Genomic DNA, 26,662 nt, shown 5'->3' with positions numbered 1-26,662 from the left:
CGGATACATGCCTCCAGTCTCTTCAATGCTCATTTCTGTTGGCATATTGAAAGGCAGAATGGGGTGTGCTGATGTACCAGCACTAACAGAATTCCCCTCCACCATCTTCTCAGGCTCCTCTCTCTCCCTCTTCCCTCTCACCCTCTCTCTCACTCAGCTGCCACCATCTAGGATCGATGTCTGGCGGGCTGGCGACCGCATGCGGGTATACAGAGCTAGCGTCTACGGATGCTAGCTGGCAATACATGCGCCAGTCCGTGCGCATCAGAAGTAGAGTACGAAAGATCCAGCAGAGAGAGCAAAGGAGACTGCTGAGTGGTGAGTGGTGAGTGGTGACTCGGTGAGTGGGAATAGAAGATGAGGAGAAAGGGAAACGAAGCCTGTCTTGCTCGTCAGCCCGAGCAAAGCACAAGCATGGAAGGCTTGGCCTCGCACATGTCTTCCTGTGAGAATAGTCAGTACAGCATGTATGGTACTTCCTACGTTCTATGATATCCGCGTACGTAAAGACTACTCCGTACACACTTTTTCGTATCGACATAGTTGTATGCTGGCCCTTCAGTGAGTCTCTCTGAACGCTACGCTTCCATCGCTTGGCTTCAACCAGCGGCCTTGCTTGCAACACTGCTCCCCCCCTGAAACGTCGAGGCGGTGCAGTCACAATATGGGCACGCCCGTTGGCCCTTGGGAAGCAGAAAAAGAGTGGCCCGTTTTGACTTTTTCCCTTGCACTCGCACGGACTTTGTGTTAAAGCAAGGGCAGAAGCGAGGAGAGACACGCATGCCAGACTCCAGAGAGGGCCACCGCAAAATGGTAGTCTTCAGGCCTGGGTAACTGTATGGAGTACCTGTATCCATAGGCTTACTACTAGTAGTAGTCCCGTAGAGACTAGGTAGTATGAATATCCGCAGAGAGTGGAGGATCAGAGGATGTTCTGGGGACCAAGACCGGGACTGGGGGGCCCACGATGATGAATCCAAGGAGTGGAGGAGAGCGCTGTGATGCCCCCGAAATTCAGGGCAGCCTGTTGAAGATCAGATGGGCTCGCGGGTTGTTTCTCCCAGCCCGCCTACTGCTGGCCCGTACGAATACTCGCTCTTAGGCTTTATGCTGTCCATCAACACCCTAGGCGATGCCACTTGATGGTGCTATAGCGACGAGAGAAAGCAATAGGTAGGTAGTCTTGGACATCAGTGTCATTGCTGCTGGGTGGCAGGGGAGCTCCCGGCTCATGCTGGCACCGAGGGGGCTTGATGTCATTTCATCTTCTCCATGTGCATGGAGAGCACGAACCGTCTTGCTGTCTAACTTATTTCTACCGTCTCTTGCGCACTCTGATGTGCCCCTCAGACTCTGGCACGATTCGTGCGCTTGTGCTCAAACCAGAACCAAAGTGTGTCATCTGCCCTGGCAGACAGGCTGAGGATGAACGTGCAGTGAATGTTGCGAGCCTAGTGAAGTTGGAAACAACGCTCGATGGGTACCTATTCGCACAACTCACAAGTACACTTACTTCGTACCGGTACTCCCAGCCCTCGACCTGGCCTGCTTCTGAGCATTTGCGCAAACAAGATAGTAGCCGGGTTGATCGAGACCCTGGCTTTGGCGTCTTGGGGCTAGCTCCCGGGGGCCCGCGTCCCGGTTCAAAGTGACAGAACTGGGGCAGAGCTGGGAGGAGCTGAGAGATGGCGCGGGGTGGCACCGTGGGAATCAGCCCATGGGCACAGAGCGAGATATGGACTGTTCCGACTTCTTTTTGTTTCTGTGCCACTTGTTTCGGTGTCCCTGACGACTAGACTGGTCGAGACTTGGAGCGTCCTATGTTGGCACGCAAATCAGGAACCAGCACGAGGTTGGTGTCTCAGAGACGAAGTGTCGTTCAACAACAGATGTTCTATTCCTGGGAACTAGCCTCTAGGTATTGCAGACTTGCGGGCACCGGGGAAAGGTTTCTGCAGGCATGGGGCGTCGCAATCTGCACGCTGCTTGAGCTTCTGTGGTGAACGGATACCTGGTACCATCCTGCAAGTCGTCAATATTTCCTGATCTGCGGAGCCTATGTCTCGACATCTACGGCTTAGCATTGATAATGTCTGCCGTATCAGGTGGCTAGAAATACCCATCTCTCGCCTACCCGTCACGTTCATCAATCAGACCCAAGCCTATTTTAGCCGCCAAGCTTGTCCTGGTTCGTCGCAGCAAGCAGAGTGTTGAGGAGGGGGCCTGCAAGTCCGCAGGTCCGCAGTGATTCCGTGGGATACAAGGATGATTATGCAGCGGGTTTATCCCCCCTCCATCCCCATCTCCAGAGTCCAGGGTTCAAGGACATGCAAACCACTGCAAGCCTGCAAGGACTACAAGCGAGGTATTGCTAACCATTACCCAATGATCTAATGACCTTCCAAGACGCCTCAAAGATGTCTGGTGTTGCGTTCTGGTCTGAGAGAATCTATTAAAGCAATAAGATGGGCACATGGATGTCGAGCCCTCGTCCATAACAATGACATGCCGCTAAAATGGCCACATGCCAGGACAGTTGGAGAGATCACGCTTTCTAAGCTGACAGCTGAGTCGTCATCCTGGACAACTCCACCGGAGGCAATTTGCTTCCCTTGATTGTCCCACGTGGGAGGGGCCAGATACCGCTCCCGACACTATGGCCTCAATCTCCTCTCTTCGTCTCGATCTGCACTGCACCTTTCGCATGTGCCTCAATGGGAGGCAATGATGGCCAGGAATAATTAGCCCCTATCCCGGCAGATGCTGATTTAGCCCCCAAAAGAACGTGCACAATAGACTCCAGGGACGAGAAACCCAAGACATCAAGGTCTAGATCAACAACACCGGAGTGAACGAGATTGTTCATTCTCGACATAATCTCACAGGAACAGGTCTCCAAAGCCAAGCACGTAAGCACATAGACAACCAAACGTACTGCGTATTGTCTACAACCGAGTCTGACAACACACCCTACAGTCTCAATAGTCAGTCAAATCAACCATATTATTAGCCTTTCCACCCCGTTAGCCCGCATCTGTTAAACACACTTTACAATCCCTCCCCAGGACGCTAGGCGCCTCCGGGCTAGGGAAAAATGCGACAAGCAGTCAGTCGAAAGCTTCGTGGTAGCACTTACCGGCTTGCACGGCAAGGTCCTTGGTTCTTCCCAGCTTAAGCCAAGCATCAAGTTTGGGCGAAACGCAAGATGACTCCACGCAATTCCCTCCCCTCCCCTCCCCTCCCCTCCCCCCGTCCAACGTTCGCGCGCGGTGATCAAGCCAAAGGAGCCTCACAAACGGTGACAGAAACTTCAGAACCCTTCACAATCGACCTCAATTGGGGCCTAAGCCTTGGCAACCATGGGCTTCGATTAGATGGCATCGGAACGGAATGCCGCTTTCTGGACTTGGCTTGGCTCATGCGCCAGCCGCGCCTTTCCTCTTCAGCCTTTGCTAATGACAGTATCCCCGAGTTGCCCCCTTGCCTTGCGGCTTGGCAACCTTAGACCTAGGCATTGCTGCGAGCATTCAGGAAGGGATGCGTCGCACCGTCGCCAAATCTTTCTTCTTGGCAGGCAGACAACGGCATCTCTATCGCCGCTCCAGGCCCTTCTCACTCTAGGACTACTGCGTCAATGAGGCGAGGTATCGCCATCACGAGTGGGCAATTGAGGCTTGGCGCGCGCCCTCAGCCATCAGCCATCGAGATTGCCAAATGTCCCATTTTTTGCCCCTAGAACGTCCCAAGTTTGATTTGGAAAGATGTTCACGCCTCAGGGTTTCACGGGCTCGGACTGTAACGTGGTTGTTGACTCGCAGAGAAACAGATTAGGAAACATGTGCCTATGCTATACAAAAGAAGCTACTGGAACTTCTTCTTGCGCATCAGACATGCAATGTAAACTTTCGGGCGGAACCCGAGTGTCGCGTAGTTCATCCTTCATAGTCCCATCCGAAGAGAGTCGAATCGCTGGGCAGACTCAAGGTCATCGTCAAGGTTTAGGGCAGAGATATTACCATGGCGAGAAGGTCCAGCCCCATCCTTTCCACATGATCGTACCATAACGACACCTCTCTGCTTCCTTTTTCTCTGATTATCAACAAGCCACAGAGAGGCTCTACGAATCGGTACCGTGGCCTGCCCTACGAGCTGAACCACCACTCCTCCTCCAACCCAACCCCAGATTTTAGGGCTCTCTGTTGGAAACCGTCCCTGCAGGGGGGGCTTTTTAAAGAGACCGAACCGGATGAGAAGCCATACCCCTCCACGCCCTCTGACCTTTCCCTCCCTGGGTGTTCTAACTATGGTGAGCTCAGTCAAACTTGGCTCTAGCAACTCCCTGCCGCTGGCGGAACGTTTCTGGGAGCATCCCGGGGCCCTTGGCAAGCCCTCGAAACTCAAGCCGCCTCGCTGGCGGGGCCGCATTTCTCGTCCGTCAAAGCTGGTAGCTCACAGACTCAAACCCACACTTTTTACACACAGCAAAATCAAGGTTCAGCCAGACCCCGGGTCTGGCCGCGGATCATCTCCCCTCCTGCTTCTTTGGATATCATGCTCTTGGCTGTGTCGGACAGCTCGGACGCCCGCTGTCGTCTTGGGGCGGGGGACCCTGCCTTCTTTTCTTCCCCTGCCCCTCCACGAATACCTATCTCGTCGTTCTTCAGACTCCATTGTCACTCGGCCCTCGGGGCGGCCCCCGACCATTGATAAATGACAGTAACGTTAACGGCTTCCTCAACGTGGTCAATTATCCAAACCTCGGAAGAGGCCGCGGACGGTTCGTGATCATAAGCGAAGACAGATTGCAGTCCTAGCCTCATGGATATCCAAGCTACCCGGGCGAATCAGAGATGCTACCGCTGGACAGCCCTGACGACATAGCGTAGCAGTCTGGATAATTCGCATCGCAATATCCCAAGGGGGCTGGGCTGTGATAATGCTCTCGACCTGGCCATGAGATTCAGATCATTGAGATGCGGTGATAATTATTTCCGTACAACTTGTTCAGTATGGACTAATCTGTCCCGTAACCACAACGTGACCACGGCTCCCAGACTTGGCATGAGGGGACACCTCTTTTTTTGTTCTCTGTCAAACCTCAGTTGACTCGAATCGACTCAGAGACGTTTCGTTCGTACCTCTTCAAAAAACGAGCTGGCAAATCACAGCCGTTGGTGTCACAAGATTTCCAACACTAACGAGTCAAGAAGCTCACAAAGGGCCATGCTTTGCCCCAAGAGGAGAGGGATCGATGATCGTGTTTCCGTATCCCGTGGGCAGGTGGTTGGTCGAACGCCTAGACACCATGCTGGCGCCGGACGACAGGTCGCCCGTCGTATCCTCTCCCACGTTATCCGTAAAGCAAAGGCAGACGTCGTATTCTCTCTCTGTTTCCTCGGCAGGGAAAAGAACACGACCTGTGCTTCCAATGGGGGAGCCTGACTCGGGAAGTTCAGGCTTTGGCGAGTGCTCACAACGATCAACCCAACCTCCTTGTGGAAACCCATACCTCAAGCAGAAAATGCCGTGACCTCCATAAGTCCCGTCCATAACGTCGTACGTCCGTTCCCCATCCCGAATCACCCCGCGAAAGTGAAGCTCGGGCTATCACCCGGCCGGTGATGCAGTGGGAGCCCGGTATCCCTCCGCGTCTACCTTCCCGCAGTTCCCGGTTGTGGATCTTTTTTGGTTCTTCTTCGTCCGCGGCTGTCTCGTCTCTGTCTACGATCCCGCTGCCAAGTACCCAATCCCGATTCGCAGTGTCCTCTTCTCGATCTTTGCCCCCCTGATTATCGATCAAAGAGAGGAATCCGAGCGTCTACGCAGGAGACAACGTAAGACAGGAGGGGTCCTGGCCATGATCCGTTGCCGAGAAGTTTCCGATCTGTCAAAACCTCTCCCCGTGATGAAGGGTGGGACCCATATGCTCCGCAATGCGGGCGCAGGGCGGACTCGGTAGTTGAGATTAGATCGAACTTGAGGCTCCGTCACCGCGTGTCCGCCGATCTGGGGAACTCGACTGCGTTCCAACGGTCACGGTAATAAAGGAAAAAATCGTCTCTTTTTTTCCCCTTGCAGAAGTAAACCCACAACCCGGTGTCTTGGGTTCGGCCCGTCTTTGATACTTTTGATGTTGGTGTCTTTCGGGCGGTTCTCTGATCTCTCGATAGGCACCAGTTAGTTCAGCGGAACTCTGGAGGATCCATCTGAAGTTCGAATGGTCACTCCTGGCAGCTTCCAGGCATACTATCTTGCCCCTTTGCGTTCGTTGGTGGAAACATTGCTGGCAACATCAGTTACAGAATGACTACCATTCTAGCCACGCTGTCACCCTCGAGGCCGACGTGATATCAAAGTCTACCGGTGCTGCCGACTGATTCCAGAAATAACATCCTCTCCGGTCTGCAATAGATTCCTATAGTACCACAGTCTGACAGCATCACGCCCTCTCTCCTTGGAATCGTTCTCGCAAAAGTTGCACATCCGGCAGCGTGGACGTCTAATTCCGTAATTCCGTAGTCTATCTCTGGCTAAACTTCCCCAGGATGACCCGGTGACGAAAGCCACCTCCGCATCGCCCGCCCTCCCCGCATCACCACCTCCAGGCTCCCCGTGCTCGCAATGACCAATTCGCGTCGGCAGTTCTTTCATTGGCCGTTTAAGCTTTCCTCGGACGCCAGTTGTGTCGCCGACGTAATTTCGAGTTGCGAGAGAGTGGTGATTTTCCAGCAGTCCTTCTAAGGTTTGGTGATGTCAGGTCTTTGGGTTTCGGAACGGGCTTGTAAGACGGATTTATGTACGAGATGGTTGACCGGGTTTGCGGTTTGCCTGGCGCAAATAACGTACATGGAGTACGAAGATAAGATATTTATGTCGTGCCATCCGTGACGTCCAACCTTGGCGTGAGTTGTTCATCAGAGGCCCGAGTCGTGATCTTGCTGCTCAAATTCGCGGTAAATTCGTAGAGGTTGATAACGCCTAGGTATCTCGATCGTGCCTATTCTAGCTTTGTCAGTCAAAGCCCCAGCCAACCATGGGCTCCCCAATAGACGCGTTAGACCCGAATGACACCAGTCACACTTACACCGAAGTTGCCGGGCTCTTCTTCCGAAAGTACTGGCCGATCCTGCTCCCTCTCGCTGTGTTAGTCAACGTCTTCCGCACCCGCTACCTATCTCCGCTCCGTCGATATCCCGGGCCGTTCATCGCCTCAACGACCCGTTTGTGGAAAGTCGTATCTACCGCATCGCGACGTACACACCTCGACCACATAGCTCTCCACAGGAAATATGGCCCGGTCGTGCGTATTGCGCCGAACGAGGTCTCCATCGCCTCGCCCGAGGCAGCGCGACACGTTCTGAGCGCCGGCAAGCGGTTCTACAAGACGGCGTTCTACGGCGTCTTTCCACCACCGGAGAATCCTGACATCTTCACGGAGGTCAACGAGGACGCCCACGCGAGGAAGAAGAAGGTCGCCAACGTTCCGTATAGCATGGCGGCGATGCAGCAGCTAAGCCCCTTCATTGATGATACCGTCGACCTGCTGGTTACTAAACTCGCCGGGTTCACGTCGCAGTCTATGGAGTACAAGGCTGACAAGTACGTTGATCTCGGGGCGTGGTTGCACTACTTTGCATTTGACGTGCTTGGAGAGGTGGCTTTCTCCCGAAGCTTCGGTTTCCTGGCGGAGGGCAAAGACGTGGAGGATGCCATCGCCACTATTGACCGCTCACAGGCGTACAATGGGATTGTTGGTCAGGTTCCGTGGGTTGACTTGCTTTTGCGGCGGAACCCTTTGTGGAAGCTATTCCCAACGTTGAATACGAAGAATGCGCCCATCACTCGAATTGCCTTGAGTGAGATGGAGAGAAGACGGCCTTTTGATAAGGAGAGCGAGGGCAAGCTGAGGAATGATGACGGGAGGCAAGATCTCCTAGCGAGTTTGATCAAGGGACACTTGAAGGACACTGAGAAATTTACCGAAGGTGACGTCTTTGCTGTTGCCCACGGCGCGATGTAAGTTTGATCAACGCATGAGAGTAGCCGATGCCTTGGACTAACGAACTTATTTATAATAGCTTCGCTGGATCAGACTCGACAGCTTCGACCATGCAATCACTCTTCTGGCACATCCTTTCGGCGCCACGTATTCACGCAAGACTGGTTGCTGAAATCGAAGATGCCGTCAAATCTGGAGCGATGCCTCCGACTGGCAACATCTCATGGAAAGAAGCCCAGGAGCTGCCGTACTTTCAAGCATGCTTGAAAGAGGCTATGCGCGTGCGGCCAGCAGTAGGTCTCAACATCAGCCGCGTGGTTCCACCAGAAGGAGCCGAACTCGACGGCAGATTCTTCCCCGGTGGGACGCAGGTGGCCGTCAACGGCTGGGTCTTGCACCGCGATAAGCGCACTTTCGGCGAAGATGCGGATGATTATCGCCCTGAGCGGTGGCTGGTAGATGTTGAGGAAGCAAAGAAGATGGAGCGATACATGTTCCAAGTGAGTAGACCAAGCTATTCTGGCGCTGTTGAAGCTAACGATGGTGTCCAGTTCGGTGGTGGAAGCCATGTTTGTATCGGCCGGAACCTAGCTCTGTTAGAAATCAACAAGGTCGTGCCGCGTCTCTTCAGAGACTTCAAGTTCGAGTTGGCGCATCCTGGCCGGCCGTTGAGAGCAAGTGCTACGTTCTTTGTTGTACAAGATGGCCTGGAGGTATTGATTGAGCGACGGGAATTGGCCTAGACACCTGTCCATGGTGCGAACATGCCAGTGTACATGAGCAGATGACTATGCAGTAAGACTTTCATAGCACTGCGACTGAATGAAGTTGATAATGTGTATTAACCCGACTGTGCTGTTTAAACACTGAGAGACTTTGGGGACATCGTAGATACTACTAGGCCGAACCTGACCACCTCACTGGAAGCGTCCGTAGGAGAATGGCTCAGACAAGTGACAACGAAGGCCGTCGTTGAATTCTAATCTCCCCCGACTTCCGCCCCGGGGGAGTGGTCGCCGCCTCGTCTCTGCATACAACGTCGGACAAAGCCCGACGCTTAGCTGCCAAATCGGAGCGAAACATGCCACTCGCGTGTCTTCATTGTGGGCTGGGATGATGCGAGACCAGGCTAAATCACCGGATTGGCTACGGAGAAAATACTTATTCTGCAAGCTCTTAATCGACAATCCAGTGTGCCAGTCAAACACGACCGACTGCGGAATCGGGGTGTTGCTGCGGGGTGTCAGATGCGGTATCACCATCGCGGCGCGATATGGCGTCACGCCGGGCTCGGCCCCGACCCCACCGAGGCTGTCGTTATCTCCAACCCGGAGCCGTGGGCGGCCAACTATCGGGGAACTTGGGTGTTTTGATAAAAGTGCTTGCATGACCCGGTTTCTGCAGCTCTGATGTGCAGGTGAAGCGTTTTGTAACTTTGAACTCTATTTGAGAACTCGAAACGACGAAATGGGGAGCACAAGCCAGCCACAGCAGCTTCAAGTTGCCATCATCGGCGCAGGTATCGCCGGTTTGACAGCTGCGATCGCGTTGAAAGAACACCCAGGTATCAACGTTCAGATATATGATAAGGCGACAGAGCTTCGAGAAGTCGGCGCTTCTATTGCTCTGGGCCCGAATGGCCTGCGTACGTTGGAGAAGCTGGGTGTTCACAATGCTCTCGACGATTCGATTGCTTTCCGCAACAAGTCGGGTTATCCAATGATCTACCGGTGAGTGCGTCAATGATACATGGCGTGAGGAACGAACCTGACCATAGAATTAGCCATTACAAGACCGGCGAGATCGTCTCGGTAGATGAGCACCACGGAAGCGTGGAGGCCCGCCATAAGACGGCAAGATTCCACCGTCCGCATCTGCAGCAGGCTTTGCTCAAGCACATCGACCCTGCCCACATTCAGCTCAAAAAGGCCTTCAAAAACATTGAGAATGAAGAGTCAACAGACAGGCTGAGGATCACATTTGTTGATGGCACCGCCGTCACGGCAGACATCCTCCTCGGCGCGGACGGCATCCACTCTGGAGTGCGGAGCTTCTACGTCCCGTCATCTCGGTCAAAGTGGACCGGTTGGACAGCATTCCGTGCGGTGTATCCCGTCTCCCATCTGTCTCACATCCCCGATATTCCAGACGAGGCGGAGCACTGGTGGGGGATCGATCGGACGTGGTTCATGTCGAAGCTTGGCAAAGATCTGTTCTGCATCGTCGCGTCTCACCAAAGCGACCCTGACGCCCCGAATGCCCTGTATAAAGATACGGTGTGGAATACTGGCAGCGACATCAACTTGCTCAAGAAGCACTACAGCGAGTGGCACCGTCTGGTGCGCGAAATCATCGAGGCGACGCCTGCGGATTCATTGAAGGTGTATCCCAACGCTTCTGCCCACGGGCTAGAGAGCTGGGTTCTGGGCCAGGATAGAGTGACATTCGCTGGCGATGCGGCGCATGCCCATGGTGGAGCTTTCGCTGCGGGGGGGAGTCTCGCGATTGACGACGCCTGGGCTTTTGCGGCATCGATCCAGCACGTGTTTCCACCTTCAGCTACGGAGCTTCCGTCGGCAGCAGACATTGCGAAAGCGCTGAAGTTGTATGAGAAGACCCGAAAATCGCACACGGATAGAGTGCTTGATACAGTCCATTCGACGAATAAGAAGAAGGTCGAAAGGCTGGCTGTGGTGGAGAACGATGATGGCTTGCGGGAGAGGATGAAGAATCGGGTCGAGCCTGTTTGGATCCATGAACATGATGTCGAATCGGTATTCAGGCAGGTTTTGGCGCAGGAAAAAAGCCTTGAAGTTTCAGGAGCGACATCGAATCCGTCAGAAGTACAGATAGAAAGCCGCCTGTAGATGCTGAACATGGTGCTCCGAAGTTGAGAAATCTTGGTGGCTTTCGTGAGAGAATCTCCCAAGAAATCCCCTAGAAGTGGCAGCAATGATGGTGGTATATCTGCCCTCGACCATACTGTGTGGGTGCTTTCGAAATGCTGTAGCAACGAGTAGGTCATCTATTTGACAAAGATCTGATCATCTGCCGTGTATCACACTTCGTCAGCACTGCTCGAATCACGCCTCAATACTCATGGGGGATAATTGCAGTTTCCCAAGCCCCGTGCTGATATTACAATCGTAGGAAGCTGCACTGAACGGGAGACAATGGTTTCGAGTAGATGGAGCGGTCCTTTGTAACCCTAGTCAAGATGCTCTTTGGTGTTGTTTGGTATTGGTTGGTGTTGGTTTGCGAGCAGCGGCAGGGAAGGGAGCTGTAGGTACGTCCCTGCGCCAGTCCCATTAGATCCCGTTGGTGGTCTGTGCTGACTCACACTTCTCGGCTCCACTTTGACAGCGGTGATTGGCCAATATCGTGGACGTTTTCTGACTATTCCGGGCTAAGCGCCGGTCCCTAGCTGTCCCTGCTTCTCGTCCAATCATTGAGCTCGTGTGGGGTCCACTCTGCGCTCCTTCCCGTCTTGCAGTGTGATGCAAGTACCTTCGTATCTTCGCATCTCTCCCTTCCTCGCTTCCTCACTGAGACCTGCGAGCTGCGAGCTGCGACATCCCAGCGATCCTCATCCTCAGCCGCTCTTCCTTCTCCTCCCAAGGACGGCGCCGGGAGGCTGCATTCCAGTACGAAGTGTTTGCTTCTTTCTCCCCTCTTTCGACCCTTGTTGTGTGGCTGCTGCGCCCGTTCTCTCGCTCGCGACCTTCCTTCCTCACCGACCGTTTACCCCGCCGAGCGGTTGCGACCAACGCGCAGAATGCCTTCTTAGTACTTCAACTTCTTCCCCGACGTGCAAATACCAACATGGCACAACATTGCTTCTACGCAATGCTTCTTTGATAACTGGCAATACGAAGCGATAGGCTATGAGGCCGAATCTATGCCGTCTGTTCACTCTACACACCAGTAGGCATGCTCTCAAAGCTTAGACATGGACTTGGATTCTGACTTCCCTCTCCGCTCAAAGCTCCTCGATTCGACCATGGCACCGCACACGAAGACCGCTCAGTCAGCTCCGAGAACCCCGAAGAAACCTACACAAACCGACCCAGTCAGAGATGTCATTGACAAGCTCAATCGAGAATACAACCTCGCCATCGAGATACCCGATGTGACACTTACACCGTCGTCGACCCGGCAGCGCGCCGAACAAGACACCGCTTTTGCCCGCAGCGAAAAGATTGTCCGTGGCATCCGATTCCATTGCTTCCAAAGCAACTTGCTGGACAGGATTCTCGATTCCTTTCACATGGAAGCTAGAGCTGCTAGTGAGAAGTGGATCCGGTTTGACGATGCCGAACCTGGAGGGGCTCCCAAGGCTGAATCACCCGGCCAATTATTACAGTTGCAGGTACTTCTCGACGACATATTGGATAAGGCACATGCTCAGGTCAAGGCACGCAAATTGACTCGGAATCACACCGGACCAACAGTCTTCGCCTCGACTGAATCAAGCAAGTCAAAGAGGAGATCCGAAATAGACAGCAAAGCCGAATCACCCAAGAGAGCCAGGGGAAGTCCCCTACGGGGAGAGGAGAGAGAAGGTGTGATTTCCAATGCTCTGGACAAAGTTCCAAGTCGTTCTCGATCAGCAATACCCGAAGCTATGCCGGCTCAGTTCATTAGGGAGGCCCCGAGGATGAACAAATCTTTCGATACATCCCTCTATACTTCGACTTCGATGCGCCAAAGCGTGTACGGGACTGTTTCCCGCACGACATCTGCGAGCACTAGTCGAACGTCACTCTTTTCCAAGGCCGATGATCGACTACCGGGCAGCCAAGAGACAGTCCCAGTTCCACTTGAGGAAGAAGAGATGCGCCGCGAGTTTCTGGATCAAGCACCAACTTCCTCACAGTCGCAGGACCTTTTCCCGGCATCTTCCGGTCATCTCGATGCACTGAACATCTCCTTCACAGAACACGAAGTAGAATCCGCAAAGAAGAGGTCTAGAACACCAGCAGATCTCAGTCGCGAACCACTCGGCAGCCCTTCTAAGAAACCAACCGTCTATTCAGAGATGGTTGGTCTTCCAGATCCATCCTTGTGCGAGCCCGTCTCCACAACCCTCAAACGATCTGAGCCGGTTGATCTCCGATCCCGTCTTGACGCTTCGTGGCGTAAGTTTTTCCACTAATGGACGTTGAGGCCGCCGCATGACTATTGATACGGTTGTGAATAGATGGAGTGCTGACCTTTTTGCCAGCCAGGTTTCCTCGATGGCTCAACCGCGCGCCGTTTGCTGTCGCATGGGAAATGACGCGCATCGCAGTGCACTGTGGAGTCGACCTTGGAGAAGTGATGATGGACTATGATGAATCGTGGATCAACTATAGCCAACTGTGGAAGTCTCTCTTAGCCCACCCCGATTTCGCTGGCAAATCGTTTCCTGAGCGTCCCAGTACCGACGCCTGGGCTGCTGCCATGTCTGGCTTTAACACAGTCCGAGGACAGCAAGTAGTCTTTTCGGCTCGTTTTGATCAAGTTCCTCGGGCGAAGAAAAAGGGCCCCATGTTCTCACTGTCAATGCAGCCCATCGCCTTAGATCAGGGCTGTCGTCTGCACCGCCATTTCGGTTCCGATCGGTTTCTTGAAATCTTGATCCCAAATCCCAAAGGGTGGCATGAACCCATCAAAGAGCCCGAAGTGTCACAAGAGGTCGTCCATTGGTTCTCCTCAAAGCGGCATTACCTCGCAGGCAGGCAGTGGCGGGCATTCTTCTCCAGAGATGCCGGTTACAAAACGCCACAGAAAAACCTGAACCTGGGCCCTGAGCCAAAGCCCGTCTATCAAGACAGAATCAGTCTCTTCGCCGAGAACGGCAACAACTTCCATGTAGCTCTCCCTCTTGGGAAATCTTCTCATGACAACCCTCGGGAGTTTAGGGTCAAGCTCAGCACTGGAGAGATGCTTGCCTGGCTTCTTCAATTTGAGCACAACAAGGAACAGCCATTTCTCAAGTTGTTCTCCCGTATCCAGCTTGGTGAGAGAGGCACATACAAGTCTGCAGTCTGGAACGTCTACTGATCCGCTTCACAGGATTGAGCAAAACGACGCCAGTGGTCGTTCTCGAGCCCAACCAAATACGTCACCGGTCAAAGGACATGCGCTCGCCCACCGACATGGTCATGAACGACGGACTCGGCCTCATGTCTCGCGCACTTGCCCGGAAAGTCAGAGATGTTCTCGGACTAAGTGATGTTCCGTCTGCTGTTCAGGGTCGCTTTGGTTCTGCCAAGGGTATGTGGATGATCGACGTCCTTGGTGACGACGATAGCCTGTGGATAGAGACGTGGCCATCTCAACGGAAGTGGAATTGTGACTATGATGATCCAGAGCATCGCACGCTCGAAATTAGTGCTCATTCAATGGAGCCACGATCTGCTAGCCTCAACGTCCAGTTCCTTCCAGTCCTCGAAGATCGAGCCAAAGACAGAGAAGCGATGAAAATAACCATTAGCAAAATCCTCGAAGACGAACTTTGTCGTGCGCTAGAGGAGCAAAAGCATGCGATGAAATATCCCTTGGAGTTCCGCAAATGGATCGTTGAAAATTCTTCCACGAGAAAGCAGCGCCTTACCTTTGGGCGGGTGCCTTTCTTGGCTGGTCTTCCGGAGTCACCAGAAGAACGCATGAGCTTCCTTCTGGATGGTGGATTCGAGCCAATGAAGCAGAAATACCTTCAAGAGATTGCCTGGACGCTAAGGCGAAACAAGTGCGAAAATCTATTGAAGAAGATGAGCATCAAGGTGCCCAACTCAGCGTACTTCCTCATGGTGATGGACATGTGGAACATACTCGAAGAGGACGAAGTGCACGTGGGCTTTTCGTCGAAATTCCAGACCGAGACCTTTTCGGACTCCATGCTCCATGGTTGCGACGTTCTCGTGGCTCGTTCTCCAGTGCACTTTGTGAGCGATGTTCAGAGGGTGAAGGCTGTATTCAGACCGGAGCTACATGCTCTCAAAGATGTCGTTGTTTTCTCAGCTAAAGGGAACGTCCCTCTAGCGGACAAACTGTCAGGTGGTGACTATGACGGCGACAAGGCATGGGTCTGCTGGGAGCAAGCAATTGTGTCAAACTTTGAAAATGCAGAGGTATCGCCAAGCCCCGACTTGTCAAGCTACTTGAGGAAAGACAAAACAACTTTTGGGGACCTTGTTGAAGAGCAGGGCGAAAAAGCTATATCGGAAATGATCAACCGCAGCATTGCCTTCAGCATGAGGCCTAGCTTCTTGGGTATTGCAACCGCCTACAAGGAGAGACTTTGCTACCACCTGAACTGCGTGAACAACACTTACGCCCTCTGGTTGAGCGCCCTCCTTGGCAACCTTGTTGACCAGGCCAAACAGGGCTTTGACTTTACGACGGAAGATTGGCATAGGTTCTGCCGAGAGCGGCTCGACAGTCACCGATTTAACGGGTTGCCAGAGCCCGCTTACAAGTCTGAGAGTTGGTCGCATTCTGGGACACCAGTCCACATAATTGATATTTTAAGGTTCGTGGTGGCGAAGCCAGCCATTGAAAAGGAGCTGGCAAAGTTCCACAAGTCAATGTCCACGAGGTCGAACGAATTTGGGTATGAGCTGCGATCTCTTTGCTCGACCAAAGCTAGCGGAGACGAGCTTATAGCGGAACTGTGGGATCCTGACCTTGCCAAGCTTCACGAAGAATTTGGGAAACTTGCAACGGAGAACTTGGCGTTGAAGAAGATTTTGCGAAATCTCAAGACCGACTTGGAAGGTGCTGAGAAGAGTTGGAGCAAAAAGGTTGGCTCGAGCAAAGACAAGGATAACACGAACCGCGCCATACTCGAAGTATATGAAGAATGGCGCTCGATTCGACCCCGTCCAGATGGTGCGCTTGAGCCACTGACCGACGCTATACTGAGGCAGACGTACGCGAGCGAGGACCACACCACCTGGGCTTTACTGCGTGGCAGTACAACATTCAAGATGTTTTACAACCGCAAAACAACGTTTGCTTGGCGGATGGCGGGCATTCAACTGCAGTTCATCAAGGCAATGGCTACAGCAGGGCCTGACAGAGTCCTTGTCCCTGTGGTCCCGAGCATGTATGCGGCCCTCAAGCCGGACGGCAAGTTCATCACCCAGGCCACCTCAAAATTGAGGGATGAAGGGTCCGAGTATCCAGGTCTCGACTCTGACGGCGAGAATGACTGGGATGGGTCAGAGGGCGAGGAATGACGACCTCCCGTTGCACCTACGATGTCTTTTCACAAGGACAATCCACGGCCCGACCACCTAGATGCTCAACTTTCTGACTACAGTTCTGCTTCTTCCCAAAGCATGACTTGGGATCAGAAAGACTTGGAGCTTGGAACGAAAGAACTCAACGGAGCTATGATATGGAACGAAAGAAATGCGATTTGGAATTGGCTTCGAAGCGGTTCTGCGGATACCCTTTGTACTTACGTTGGAGCTTTTCGTACACTTACCGCGTCGCGCCTGAAAGGATGCGAGGACATGTACGGCCGTTTTTCTTTCCTAAACGTGGCGAGTCCCGACCTTTGTGTCCTGACGCCTTTCTCGTGACCAACGCCCCGTTGACCCCAACGTGGTGAGTATTGTGGAAGGATGCTTGAAGAGGCCATACATGATACACAGAGCAACTTTAATGAATGGAACCTAAGGTAGACACCAGTGGTAAGCTTTTTTGTCAGTATTCATATTGCCCTTGATATTTCTGCCACACACCGAAGTTTTCTCCTCCTGAAAACTTTGCCCAGAACACAGAATCGAATCCCTCAAGCATATCCTTCTTCACCAAGGCTTTCAGCTCACTCGCAATGTCATTATCACTCCCGTTCAAACGAGAGGGCCAGGACCCGGAGATCAGGCCCCTGAGGTCAGTCACTGCCTCGCCTGATGACCATACGTTACTAACTGGTACATCAAGTAAGAGAAGCATTAACATGGCATCGTCGACGCGCTCTAATCAATCACCCGCGCCACCGGCATTGGTTCGAGCAAATATCGCCCCCGATGCGCCCTTTCCCTCCGGCAAGAGAAGTAGTAATTTGCATCGATCGGCAGCCCGCCACACGCGCAGCTCAGATGCATCGTACTCTGTGCGCGCGGACGATATCATCTGCAAAGATCCCTCGCAGTGTCCCTACGGTCCCGAGGCGGGTCTTCATTCTGTCTTCAGGCATGATCATCCCCACGGCAAGAAGAAGGCTAAGTGTGCAGACAAGACTTTCGAGCTGTTGCAGGATATGGAGCGAGCTTCGGCTGAGCGGGAGGCCGAGGCCGAGGGTCAGACGCGGCCTCGCTCTACTTCTAAGCGGGGTGAGCCGGTCATAGTTTGGATGGATGGGGATACAGGACTGAAGATGGAGCCTCCCAAGGAAGCAGTGAGGGCCCACGAATCGTACTGTAGGACCAAAGTTGACGGGGTGGAGACGGGCTCCCCAATTACTGTTGGTCCTTTCCATCGGTCTGTCCTTGAGACCATGATACAGGACCTTCCCGTTGCGCCAGGACAGGCCCAGAGGGGCACCCCTGGGACTCGGGTGAGCCATGGCCCGCCTCCTCCTCCTCCTCCTCCTCCTCCTCAGCAGGAGAATCAAAGTCCGGAACCTTTCCTCGCGGCCGGCGGCCGGACTCTCCCGCGCAACCCGGTTACCGAGCAGACCGAAGCCGAGAAGCGTAAGGTAATGGGGGAGGTATTGTTCCAGATGACAGATTACTATCGCCAGAAGGAATCTAATTCGAAACAGCCAGTCGTAGATATGCAGCGCGAGGGAGCTGCGTTCGCGTTGAACAGTCAAGAGCATTTCCGACAGGCAGCGGAGACTGCTCGTCAGCGATTACAGCAGCAGAAGCTCCTCGCGAAGAAGGCGCAAGAAGAAGAGGAGTTGAAGAAGGAGGCGCTGAGACGGAAAGAGCTGCAGCGACAAGAGTTTGAGCAGCAGCAGCAACAGCAGCAACAGCAGCAACAGCGAGAGTACCAGCTTAAGCTGGAGCACGACGAAGCGCGAGCGCGCAGACGGAGTCGAATGGAAGAGCGCATCACCAGGCACCTGGAGCGAGAGGTCCAGATGAAGCGGCAGCAACAGTACGAGCTTGAGCAGAAGCAGAGGCAGGAAGAACTGCAACGGCAAGAGAACTTTGCCAAGCAGAGACAGCTGGAGAAGCATCAGCTCGAGATGAAGCAGCGTCAGGAGTTCCAGGTCAAGCAGAAGCAGCAGCAAGAGCAAGAAGAGCACAAGCTCAAGCTAAAGCAACAGCAGCAAGATTACGTCGAGTTGCTGTTGAAGAACGCGCAAGAATGCAACCACGAGAACGAGAAGTGGCAAGAGGAGGAGAGGCAGAAGCTGCAGCAGAAGCAGGCAGAGCTGCACCGTCAGGAAGAGCAAGCCAAGCAGAGGCAGAGAGAAGAGTACCAGCGCCAGATGAAGCAACTAGAGGAGTATCAGCTTCAACAAAAGCAGCAGCAGCAGCAGCAGCAGCAGGAACAAGACCTCAAGCGCAGGAAGAAAGCATCACAAGAGCTCAAGCTCAAGCAGCAGCAGCGCCACGAAGCTCTGCTCAAGAGCAAGCAGGAGCTCGAAGCGCTGCGGAGTGGAGTCAGACAGCGTGAGGCCGAGCTCATGCAGAAGCAGCGACAAGAGTACGAGTACAAGGAGAGACAGAAGCGAGAGGAGCAGAAGCGGGTGCAGCTGAAGCGGCAGGCAGAGTACGAAGCCAAGAAGCAGCAGATTGAGGCTTCTGACGTCTCATCTAAGCCTGTTTACAACCCTGAGCAGGGGTATGCCGATATGATTGAGATGATCAAGAACTGGCAGCTCTCGGCGACGAAGAGCATCCATTCCATCTCGGAGGAGTTGGGTCGGATCTCTGCTACCGCGGCCAGAGCGGAGGAGCAAATCGACCGGGACGCCGTTTCAGCGGAGATTCGTCACGAGCCCGAGACTGTGGCCAAGTCGGATGAGGTGTCAAAGGCACCAGAGGTTGAGGACGATCGTGAGATTCCTCCATTCTCGCTAAGTTCTCCCCTATCTCCTGTGATTGACCCTGTAAGTACAAATCGCATCGGTTCGCCTTGTCATTAATCCCTCGCTAACACCGGATAATCACAGCACAATTGGTCCAGTCCCGGCGCGAACCCAAGTCAAGGCATAGTGTATAGGCTCAAGAAGGAAGACGATGTCCAGGCCTTTGACTTTGTCAGCCATGAGGATGCGCTAGACCTCACGGAAGAGTTCGTCATCACGGAGCCTATGAACTGCTGCAAGAATGGCAAGAACTGCAAGAATTGCGACTGCCAGAAGCCCCCACAGGCTGGCATTGCTAGGGCGTTGCCTTTGGAGTTTTTTGATGATGATTTCCTCCTCATTTGAGGGGTTTGAATTGTTGAGTGACGGATGAAGATGCGGCGTCTAGGCGTTTCCACGTTTCCTGCTCCGGCCGATGAGAAAGAGAAATGCAGTCTTCAGGGCAGATACACGGGGCCCAGTTTTTGAGGTTGTCATTTTATAGTTTCCTATCCCGTCAATCTACCGGTTGAAGTAATTGTTACTGCTGTGACATGAGTAGATATGTGAGTGAGTTGAGGCTGCCATTGTCATTCTGCCGACAGGTGTCGAATGTTACGTACTTGGACACAGGGATTTGGCGGCCTGACACTGGGGATATGGGATCTTTTTCTTGCCATGGGTAGTGTTATTGTATTATTTTTCGGGGGTTTATCAGTTTTCTACGTGTTTTTGCTATCATAAATTGTGATATTGATGTTGGTTGATGATGATGCGCTCTGCATCATAAACTCCTCAGAGTCTGGGCCATGGCATGGCATTTGAGCTGTTAAAGAAACGCCCCTGAATCTCATGAAACTTAACGCCGTGCCCTGAAGTCGGGAAGATGAGGAAATGTTCAATCGCTCTGCATGTTTGCAGGCAACCCAAAATCATCAAGCCTCCTTGGCCGGGTCCTGGAAGAAGATGACCTGAACTGTAACATCATCCCTGACGTTCCTAGCCAACGGCGGGTATGCGAGCGTGACGCCGGTGAAGAGGGACCTGCGCGTACCGCCCAGCGCGTTCTTGATCAGATGTACAGCCGCGTTGTCGAGATCCTCGACGACAAAGTGCTCCGGCTTGGCGTACCAGTTCGCCCAACCCGCAGACATGTCGAACTCACTCTTGACGCCCGGAGCCACGGCGAGCTTGTCTCGAGGCGTCTTCTCGCCGGCCTTCTTGGCCGTGATCCAGCGCGACACGCATTCCACCGCGTGTTCGGACGAAATGTGGTCCCACAGGCCGTCTGAAGCGAGGATGACAAAGTCGGGGCCCTTGATTTCGGTCACAGTGGTCACGACGGGGGCGGCGGTCATGTACGGCGGCGTGAGGTACTTGGGCCGCACACCGGTGCCGAAAAAGTCGTTCTGGGCTTCCTTGATGGCGTCCGCAGTCCACTTCCAGCGGTGGTCGCCAAATGCACGGGTGATGGCGATGCCGAAGAGGCGGCCGCTCTTGGTGTCGATCATATCCGCCTCCTCGCCCGGGTGCTCCTTGGCGATGCGGTCAAACTCATCCTTGTTGTGGCCCGTCTGGTCCTTGGAGAGGGCGCGCGCCGAGTACGAGGTCGCGCCGGGAGCGATGGAGCCCAGGACGGCGCGGGAGTCACCGGTACAGGCGACTCGAAGGGTCGAAGTGGCTGGGTCGAAGATGGAGAGGAGGGCACATGAGCCTGCGATGGCGGGGGCGATGGCGGCGATGACCTTGGAGTCGGCGGGCTCGACGGCGCCGGTTTTCAGGCCGGCTATGGCCTTTTGGGCATTGGATGTGATGAGGTCGTCGAGGTTGGTGAAGGCCTTGACGATGGCTGTTTCGACTGCTGCGTCTTCGGTGCCACGGCTGAGTTGGGCGATGGAGGAGGACACGGCGGGGATGAGGGCGCTCTTGAGCAGTAACGAGGTTGCCCATCCACTGTTTCGGTTAGTACTAGAAGCATCTGAGAGGCGAAGATGACATTGAGACTCACGCATGACCATCATAGACGCCGTTGTACAATGTCTCTGATTCTCCAACACCCGGGCCAAGGGAGAATGTCATGACGTCCTCGACAGGGTGGTTGCTCGCGACTCTCGCGGCGTGGACATGAGTGTGCTTGCCCTCAGCAGTGAAAGATCCCACAAAGACATCCTCACGGAGCTTCGCATCCGCAGTCTCGAAGCTGCCGCCATCAACCGGTGTCTTGGCCAGGGCATCCAAGTCAACGGGTCCGGATCCCAGGCTGGGAAGAGTGACAGGCTTCAGGCTCGAAGGGATGCTGGTGGGCTTGCCGTTGCCATTTCCGCGATCTCGCACCACATCGGCGATGAACCAGCCGGCGGCGACGCTAGCAGCTCCGAGTGCGTACTTTGGTAAGTTGGAGGAGGAACTTGGTGACGGGCCGGTGCTACTCGAGTTTGGACGCGTCCAACGCGGAGCCGAAGAGCGGACGGTACGCGCGGGGGCGTGGAACCGTAGGTAGGCCCCGGCATTGGGGCGGTATGCACGCTGCAGCATCATGGACCTTTTGAATGCTTGGTTGGTGTGGGTGGTTTAGCTTGGCGATCCCTCAATCATCTGGGTGCGGTTGCGGCTCTCCTTTTGTAGGTGGATGGAAGAATGATGTTGATGAATCAGGGAAACAGGAGCCGCTCTAGTTGTTTTGAGACGAGCTTTTGAGTAATGAAGTGAACAAGAGTGTGAGAGTGAAAGTGAACGTGAAAGTGAGAGTGAGAATGAGATTGAGAGATGAGTGAGACTTTGATGAGGTGAGACGGAGTAAGCTGCGGTGAATCGCCGTTGCTGTGGCAGGTGGTCGCGTGCGTACTTTCTTCCATCCCCTGGCTCTTTCCCATTTTCGTTTCGCCGCATTTTCCCTCTGCGGCACGGACCACACGGCACCAACAGCACCAACAACGAGCAAATTGCATCTGAGACTCAGCCTCACTGCCTCATTGAACAAAACCAGGAACTCGGGAGGGGGGAAACGGAGTGACGGGTCGAAGGATTCATACATCTTACACAGCTTCTTATTTCCGCTTAGTCTGGCCATCTGTGTGACTCACAAACGGAGTGAAACCGATCCATGGTTGGTTGGTGTGATGTAGGCTGTGAAGCATCACGAGAGCAACCTCCCAGGATGCTGATAGGTAGCCAACCGCCCCATGTAATTTTACTCAATAGTAATCACTTCTTTGAGCCTCCAATATCATTTTGAGACTTGTTATCATGCACTTTTCTCCTGCTGTTGGCTCGGAATATAATATCTGAACGTGGTCCCTTGATGTGTATTGTCCTCCTCTAATACCGATGCACATAATTGAACTTTCCCCCATTCCCACAACGTCAGCAACCATATTTGATACGATGGCAATACCCAGAAACTGGAATGTGTCCGGATCGGAATTTACCGGCCTGAAACTCTCTGGCAACTCCAAGCCGTGTAGGATCCAATCTTCATCTTTTCCACTCGGGGATTTGACTCCAATACAGATTCGGCGGGTCCGCGCGGCCACGTAAGTCCGTAAACGAATTTAGTCGAGCAACAAAATTCAGCGCAAATATTGCTCTAATCGACCTCTGTAGGTTGTGCGAAGTCTTAGGGTGGTTTCTTTGTAGGTCGACCAATTCAGATCTGGTGCTAGCCTCCCCAGCCGTTACCATGAGGTCTTGGATGGAGTCTACCATATAACCGATATAGAAAGCCTCTTGACGCTGCTCTCTACTCGCAAATTTGTCCTGTACGTTATGGTATCTTGGTCGTGAGTTTCTCGCATCAGGAAGAAACAGTCGACTCGCAGGTTATCGTTTCGAGAACCTGGTCGATAAGCTCATGTATTGCTTGAGATTGGAATCAGATGCGCTTTGTCTGGCATCTTGTGCTACTGGGCAATCGTGTATCAGACGGAATCTGAAGCTCAGTATATGTTGAAGAAGAGCCCTGCAATTGAGGATACATGTAAAAGGTATCTCTACACGTTGTTCTACTGATGAACTCAGCTCGTCTTCTTCCTCTTCTCTTGAACAAAGTAGAGCCAGGAAGTCGATAAATAAATGTATGGTCTTTTTACCAAAAAGAAAAAAAAAAGGAATGGAAAGGAAAGGAAAAGAAAAGCCCAGTCACGATAAAGATTCACTGACCCTTGTGACTTCTGCTCTACACCCATCTTAAATTCCGTATATGAAGTTGAGGAGTTCAAATATGTATCTTCTTAAGTCCTAATCTATATCAACGTTCCCTTCCATCATGACATATCCCGCGGTGCTAATCTGGTTGATGTGATCGTACTGTATTCTCTTGGCGACGAGTATGTTATCGGTCTGGGTCTCATGTTCGGGCGCCACAGACTCCACAGGTGTGAAAACTTGTGGCTTTTCGTTCTCACAAAGATTTTCTGCTTCTCCCCAGCCCTATGACGGAGTGATAGTACGGGTGCGATGAAATCGGGTAGTCGTGGAGCGAAATTTAGACACCCTTGTTTAAATCGTCTGCCGCTTGGCGAGATGACGATGATACACTTTCGATCTACACAAGTCAGATCGAGCTTTGTGGCAGAGCTGAATAATTGAAATACCCTTCGGATTGCGGAATGTTTAGCGACATTTTGAGGTGCCTGACGTTGAGCTTGAAGAGGTCATGGAAACCGAAGTACTGTTAGCTACCTAGGTAAGCATGGAGAGGTATGCGGAGAAGTTATGATAGTCTTGCGCTGTCACAAATTGGGGTGAAAGGGGTAGTGTTCTGTCTAAGATGCACTTTTAAAAGTTGTCTATGGCTTGAGGGCATCGACCGGTAAGCTCTGTGCCTCGATATTTCTGTGGGTGCCCAAGTTTTTAGTGACGAAGTGCTCAGATATTCAGTATACTCCTGTTTCTGTTGGTGACCTACAGGCAACCATTTTCAAGTCGCCTCGCCAAGCTCGGTTTCTTTCCCTCCCTGTCGGCGCATTTTCTGATGCTCTACACCTGGCGGTGAGGCGTACCGTCTGAAAGATCCAACTCCAGAGTCCAGAGTGATTCGCATAGGCAAAAGCGCCAAGCGCCAGCCAGCATGAGTCTGGTTCGTAATTATTGGCCGAATCTGCAAGCTGAACATGCTCAGTCTGCTTAGTCCTGGCTATCAACCTGCTAAGCAACACAGCCACCCGGCTTGACAAGCCAGAGTGTAGAAAAGTAGACCGCAAGAAAATCAGATTATCATGTACAACTCGCACAGCACGCACGAAACATGTTTGAACAAGGCTGAATCTAGAAAGTTGTTTTTACACTTGATATTAAATAAAATTAGACGTCCTTCACCTTAGTAAGGGAAAATTATGCCTGACAAGTGCCAAGTAAATCGCTCGCTATGTCGCCGAAGGCTGTCGAAATGCGGTTGGGATTCGTGTCGGGTCATTTGTGATTCTCGAACCTCCTATTCTCCGAGCCTATGGGTTTTCCGCCGGAAATTGGTCCAAGATCGGATAGTACGCCCGATCTGCTCGTTGTAGCCATACGTGACAGCGTGTACTAAGCCAATATACTGTGAAGACGCTAGCAGACCAATGAGCCAATTTGGCGAAGTGCCGCCCTGTATCTCAATCAATCGATTCACAATCCCAGGTGTCCAGAGAATGAGATAGCCGATCGGGTAACCGTTCAATAACAGCATACGCCGCAGGTTTGGTGGTGGTGGGAGCTTTGGCGGGTCGGTACACACGTCCGGTTCTCCCAAGCCTGCGGTATGATCTCCTCCAATAGCTGCGTTGTGTGATGACACAAAGTTCAGGTCGTCGGTCTGATCGTTTCGGTCGTTGATCGGTGCTGTTGATGACGAATCGCTAGCCAAGCCTCGATTGTCCTCCTGGTCGTGTGAAACGGTAAACGACGTCGTCTTCATGATATACTGCTCCGTGGGAGGCTTCTGATCTTCGCCGGATGATGGTATAGTTTGTGTGCGGCGGCTCCTGCCTGTGGTGACAGCTTCGATGGAATTTTCCGAAAACCGGAAGCGGCCGAATAATCGTCTCAGTTTGATGTAAATGGCTGTATAGATGCCGACTGTCAAGAAGAATATCAAGAGGCGCCACCCAAAGGATAATGCCCAACGGTAGACGGGATACTTCTTTTGAATCCAGCACCAATTCCCACCTACTGGGCCATATATATGCAATCCAAGGGCAGTAAAGCCTAGTTCGAGGGTCAAAATGCGCAATATTCTGAACATGGAGCAGTGAATGACCTACTAGTGATAATGCCCGGTATCCATGCACAGAGACATACAACAAGGATTCGTCGTAGTGAAGAATCTTGCAGCAGATGATTCTTGTTTACAGTGAGAAGGACCGTTATCGAGATGAACAAGATATTGAAATCCGTCGTTTGAACTGTAAGCTGGCCCACCCACGCATTCATGGTACATCCTCCGGCAGGAAGTGCTTGGTCAAGAGGGCCATCCCTCAGTAATATGATACCAGTTACAGTATTGTTCACCATGTCGACAAAGTCTAAAGTCATACTGTTAGACACAACTTGATCCATTGCTTCTTGTTGTTCAACATACCGGATAGTAGAAGATTAACAATGAGCGCATGGCGGACATGCCGGCGTCTCGGAGGAGAAATAAAATGCAAAATTAGGACGGCAAACGTAAAAAGGGCGGACAAGACAGATCCGATGAAGGTGGGTATTGCGACTGCCAAGTCCACCTTTGCTGAAGCCATGTCGCAGCAAAATCAACTGGACAATGGGATTCGTGAACGTTCGGTAGTTTTAGGTAATGATACCAGGCCCGAAAGCCGTTGGCGACTTGGAGGATTCCAGTCCTGATTAGTTGAAAACAAATGTTAAACAAAAATCTACAAATATGAGCGAAAAGAGCAACTAACGCTTGTGCAAGAATTCGAGATTTGTGACATGGCTTTGCTAAGACTGTCTCATTCTGCACGAGTACACGTCTCCAGATCTGGGTGCGTGCCTCGATCTGCGAGTATTATTCGACAGAAGGAAGACTTCTGGCTTATAATACTGGCGAAATAATAGCTGCCGATTCGTTAGCATTGATCAGGCACAACGTTGGATGAGCGCAATCAATCTTTACCTAATCTCGGTCACTGCATCACCATACCGTTTCACCGTTCACATTAGATTCGATGTGGGAGGTATGCGCATTTTGGGCGTTCTCGTATTGTGGCTTAGTGCCCGTTGCTCATGGGGCGACAGTCCGTTAAAAGATAACGCGCCCACCGGGTAAGGGATAGAAAGAAGAAAAGATAGCGCGTGAGTAGAACCAGTGAGGAATTGATATGGCAGCGTCAGATGGCCGTCAGATGAAAGGAAAACGCCACTAGTTCATCTCCCCTGTATGTGTCCATTGGCTATCTCCCAGACAATGTCCCCCTCAGTCAATCAAAATGCACAATGCTATCAGTATGTCGCAATGCCCAATGCTCTTTCGTGGCCTCGGGGATTTAGCGTCTAATAAGCTTTGGGATCCCCTGCCATTTTCTGTAGATCCGAGGCCTGATTGCGAGGCAAGATGGAAGTCCCCTGCGTGGCGTTGCAATGCTTGATGGATGCTGCGCTGCTGATGCAAAGCCACTCCTTCCGGTGGACTGGTGTCTGAGACGCCCGAAACAGGGGCGCACTCT

General features: G+C 52.7%; 9 protein-coding genes across 9 annotated transcripts; 6 read left to right on the top strand and 3 right to left on the bottom strand.

Moving 5' to 3' along the window:
- Window positions 1-176: 176 nt before the first annotated feature.
- Window positions 177-449, top strand: CCOS01_12948 (uncharacterized protein; the record flags this gene model as incomplete). Its single annotated transcript, XM_060461095.1, has 2 exons — window positions 177-318; window positions 349-449. The coding sequence occupies 2 exons, from the start codon at window positions 177-179 to the stop codon at window positions 447-449; spliced, it is 243 nt and encodes an 80-aa protein (XP_060308297.1).
- A 2,213-nt stretch (window positions 450-2,662) lies between these two features.
- Window positions 2,663-3,239, bottom strand: CCOS01_12947 (uncharacterized protein; the record flags this gene model as incomplete). Its single annotated transcript, XM_060461094.1, has 2 exons — window positions 2,663-2,970; window positions 3,137-3,239. Coding segments are annotated over 2 exons (411 nt in total), but the record flags the coding sequence as incomplete, so codon positions are not given.
- A 1,007-nt stretch (window positions 3,240-4,246) lies between these two features.
- CCOS01_12946 (uncharacterized protein) lies at window positions 4,247-4,714 on the top strand (the record flags this gene model as incomplete). The annotated part of the gene is made up of 1 exon (XM_060461093.1): window positions 4,247-4,714. One exon carries the CDS (start codon window positions 4,247-4,249, stop codon window positions 4,712-4,714), a length of 468 nt encoding a protein of 155 aa, XP_060308295.1.
- Window positions 4,715-7,033: 2,319 nt separating this feature from the next.
- CCOS01_12945 (benzoate 4-monooxygenase cytochrome P450) lies at window positions 7,034-8,742 on the top strand (the record flags this gene model as incomplete). Its single annotated transcript, XM_060461092.1, has 3 exons — window positions 7,034-8,016; window positions 8,079-8,499; window positions 8,551-8,742. The coding sequence occupies 3 exons, from the start codon at window positions 7,034-7,036 to the stop codon at window positions 8,740-8,742; spliced, it is 1,596 nt and encodes a 531-aa protein (XP_060308294.1).
- Window positions 8,743-9,466: 724 nt separating this feature from the next.
- CCOS01_12944 (uncharacterized protein) lies at window positions 9,467-10,866 on the top strand (the record flags this gene model as incomplete). The annotated part of the gene is made up of 2 exons (XM_060461091.1): window positions 9,467-9,729; window positions 9,783-10,866. 2 exons carry the CDS (start codon window positions 9,467-9,469, stop codon window positions 10,864-10,866), a joined length of 1,347 nt encoding a protein of 448 aa, XP_060308293.1.
- A 1,082-nt stretch (window positions 10,867-11,948) lies between these two features.
- CCOS01_12943 (RNA-directed RNA polymerase) lies at window positions 11,949-16,224 on the top strand (the record flags this gene model as incomplete). The annotated part of the gene is made up of 3 exons (XM_060461090.1): window positions 11,949-13,137; window positions 13,224-14,000; window positions 14,057-16,224. The coding sequence occupies 3 exons, from the start codon at window positions 11,949-11,951 to the stop codon at window positions 16,222-16,224; spliced, it is 4,134 nt and encodes a 1,377-aa protein (XP_060308292.1).
- Window positions 16,225-16,826: 602 nt separating this feature from the next.
- On the top strand, window positions 16,827-19,382 carry CCOS01_12942 (uncharacterized protein; the record flags this gene model as incomplete). The annotated part of the gene is made up of 3 exons (XM_060461089.1): window positions 16,827-16,885; window positions 16,937-19,058; window positions 19,122-19,382. 3 exons carry the CDS (start codon window positions 16,827-16,829, stop codon window positions 19,380-19,382), a joined length of 2,442 nt encoding a protein of 813 aa, XP_060308291.1.
- Window positions 19,383-19,951: 569 nt separating this feature from the next.
- On the bottom strand, window positions 19,952-21,554 carry CCOS01_12941 (protein phosphatase 2C; the record flags this gene model as incomplete). Its single annotated transcript, XM_060461088.1, has 2 exons — window positions 19,952-20,969; window positions 21,025-21,554. 2 exons carry the CDS (start codon window positions 21,552-21,554, stop codon window positions 19,952-19,954), a joined length of 1,548 nt encoding a protein of 515 aa, XP_060308290.1.
- Window positions 21,555-24,447: 2,893 nt separating this feature from the next.
- CCOS01_12940 (uncharacterized protein) lies at window positions 24,448-25,735 on the bottom strand (the record flags this gene model as incomplete). The annotated part of the gene is made up of 3 exons (XM_060461087.1): window positions 24,448-25,202; window positions 25,259-25,519; window positions 25,576-25,735. 3 exons carry the CDS (start codon window positions 25,733-25,735, stop codon window positions 24,448-24,450), a joined length of 1,176 nt encoding a protein of 391 aa, XP_060308289.1.
- Window positions 25,736-26,662: the final 927 nt, after the last annotated feature.

The sequence above is a fragment of the Colletotrichum costaricense genome (genome assembly GCF_030867565.1).
Source record: "Colletotrichum costaricense strain IMI 309622 chromosome Unknown Scaffold_16.1, whole genome shotgun sequence".
NCBI lineage: Eukaryota > Fungi > Ascomycota > Sordariomycetes > Glomerellales > Glomerellaceae > Colletotrichum > Colletotrichum costaricense.
Note: the sequence above shows the minus strand (reverse complement) of the source record. Positions and strands in the feature narration are given on the sequence as shown.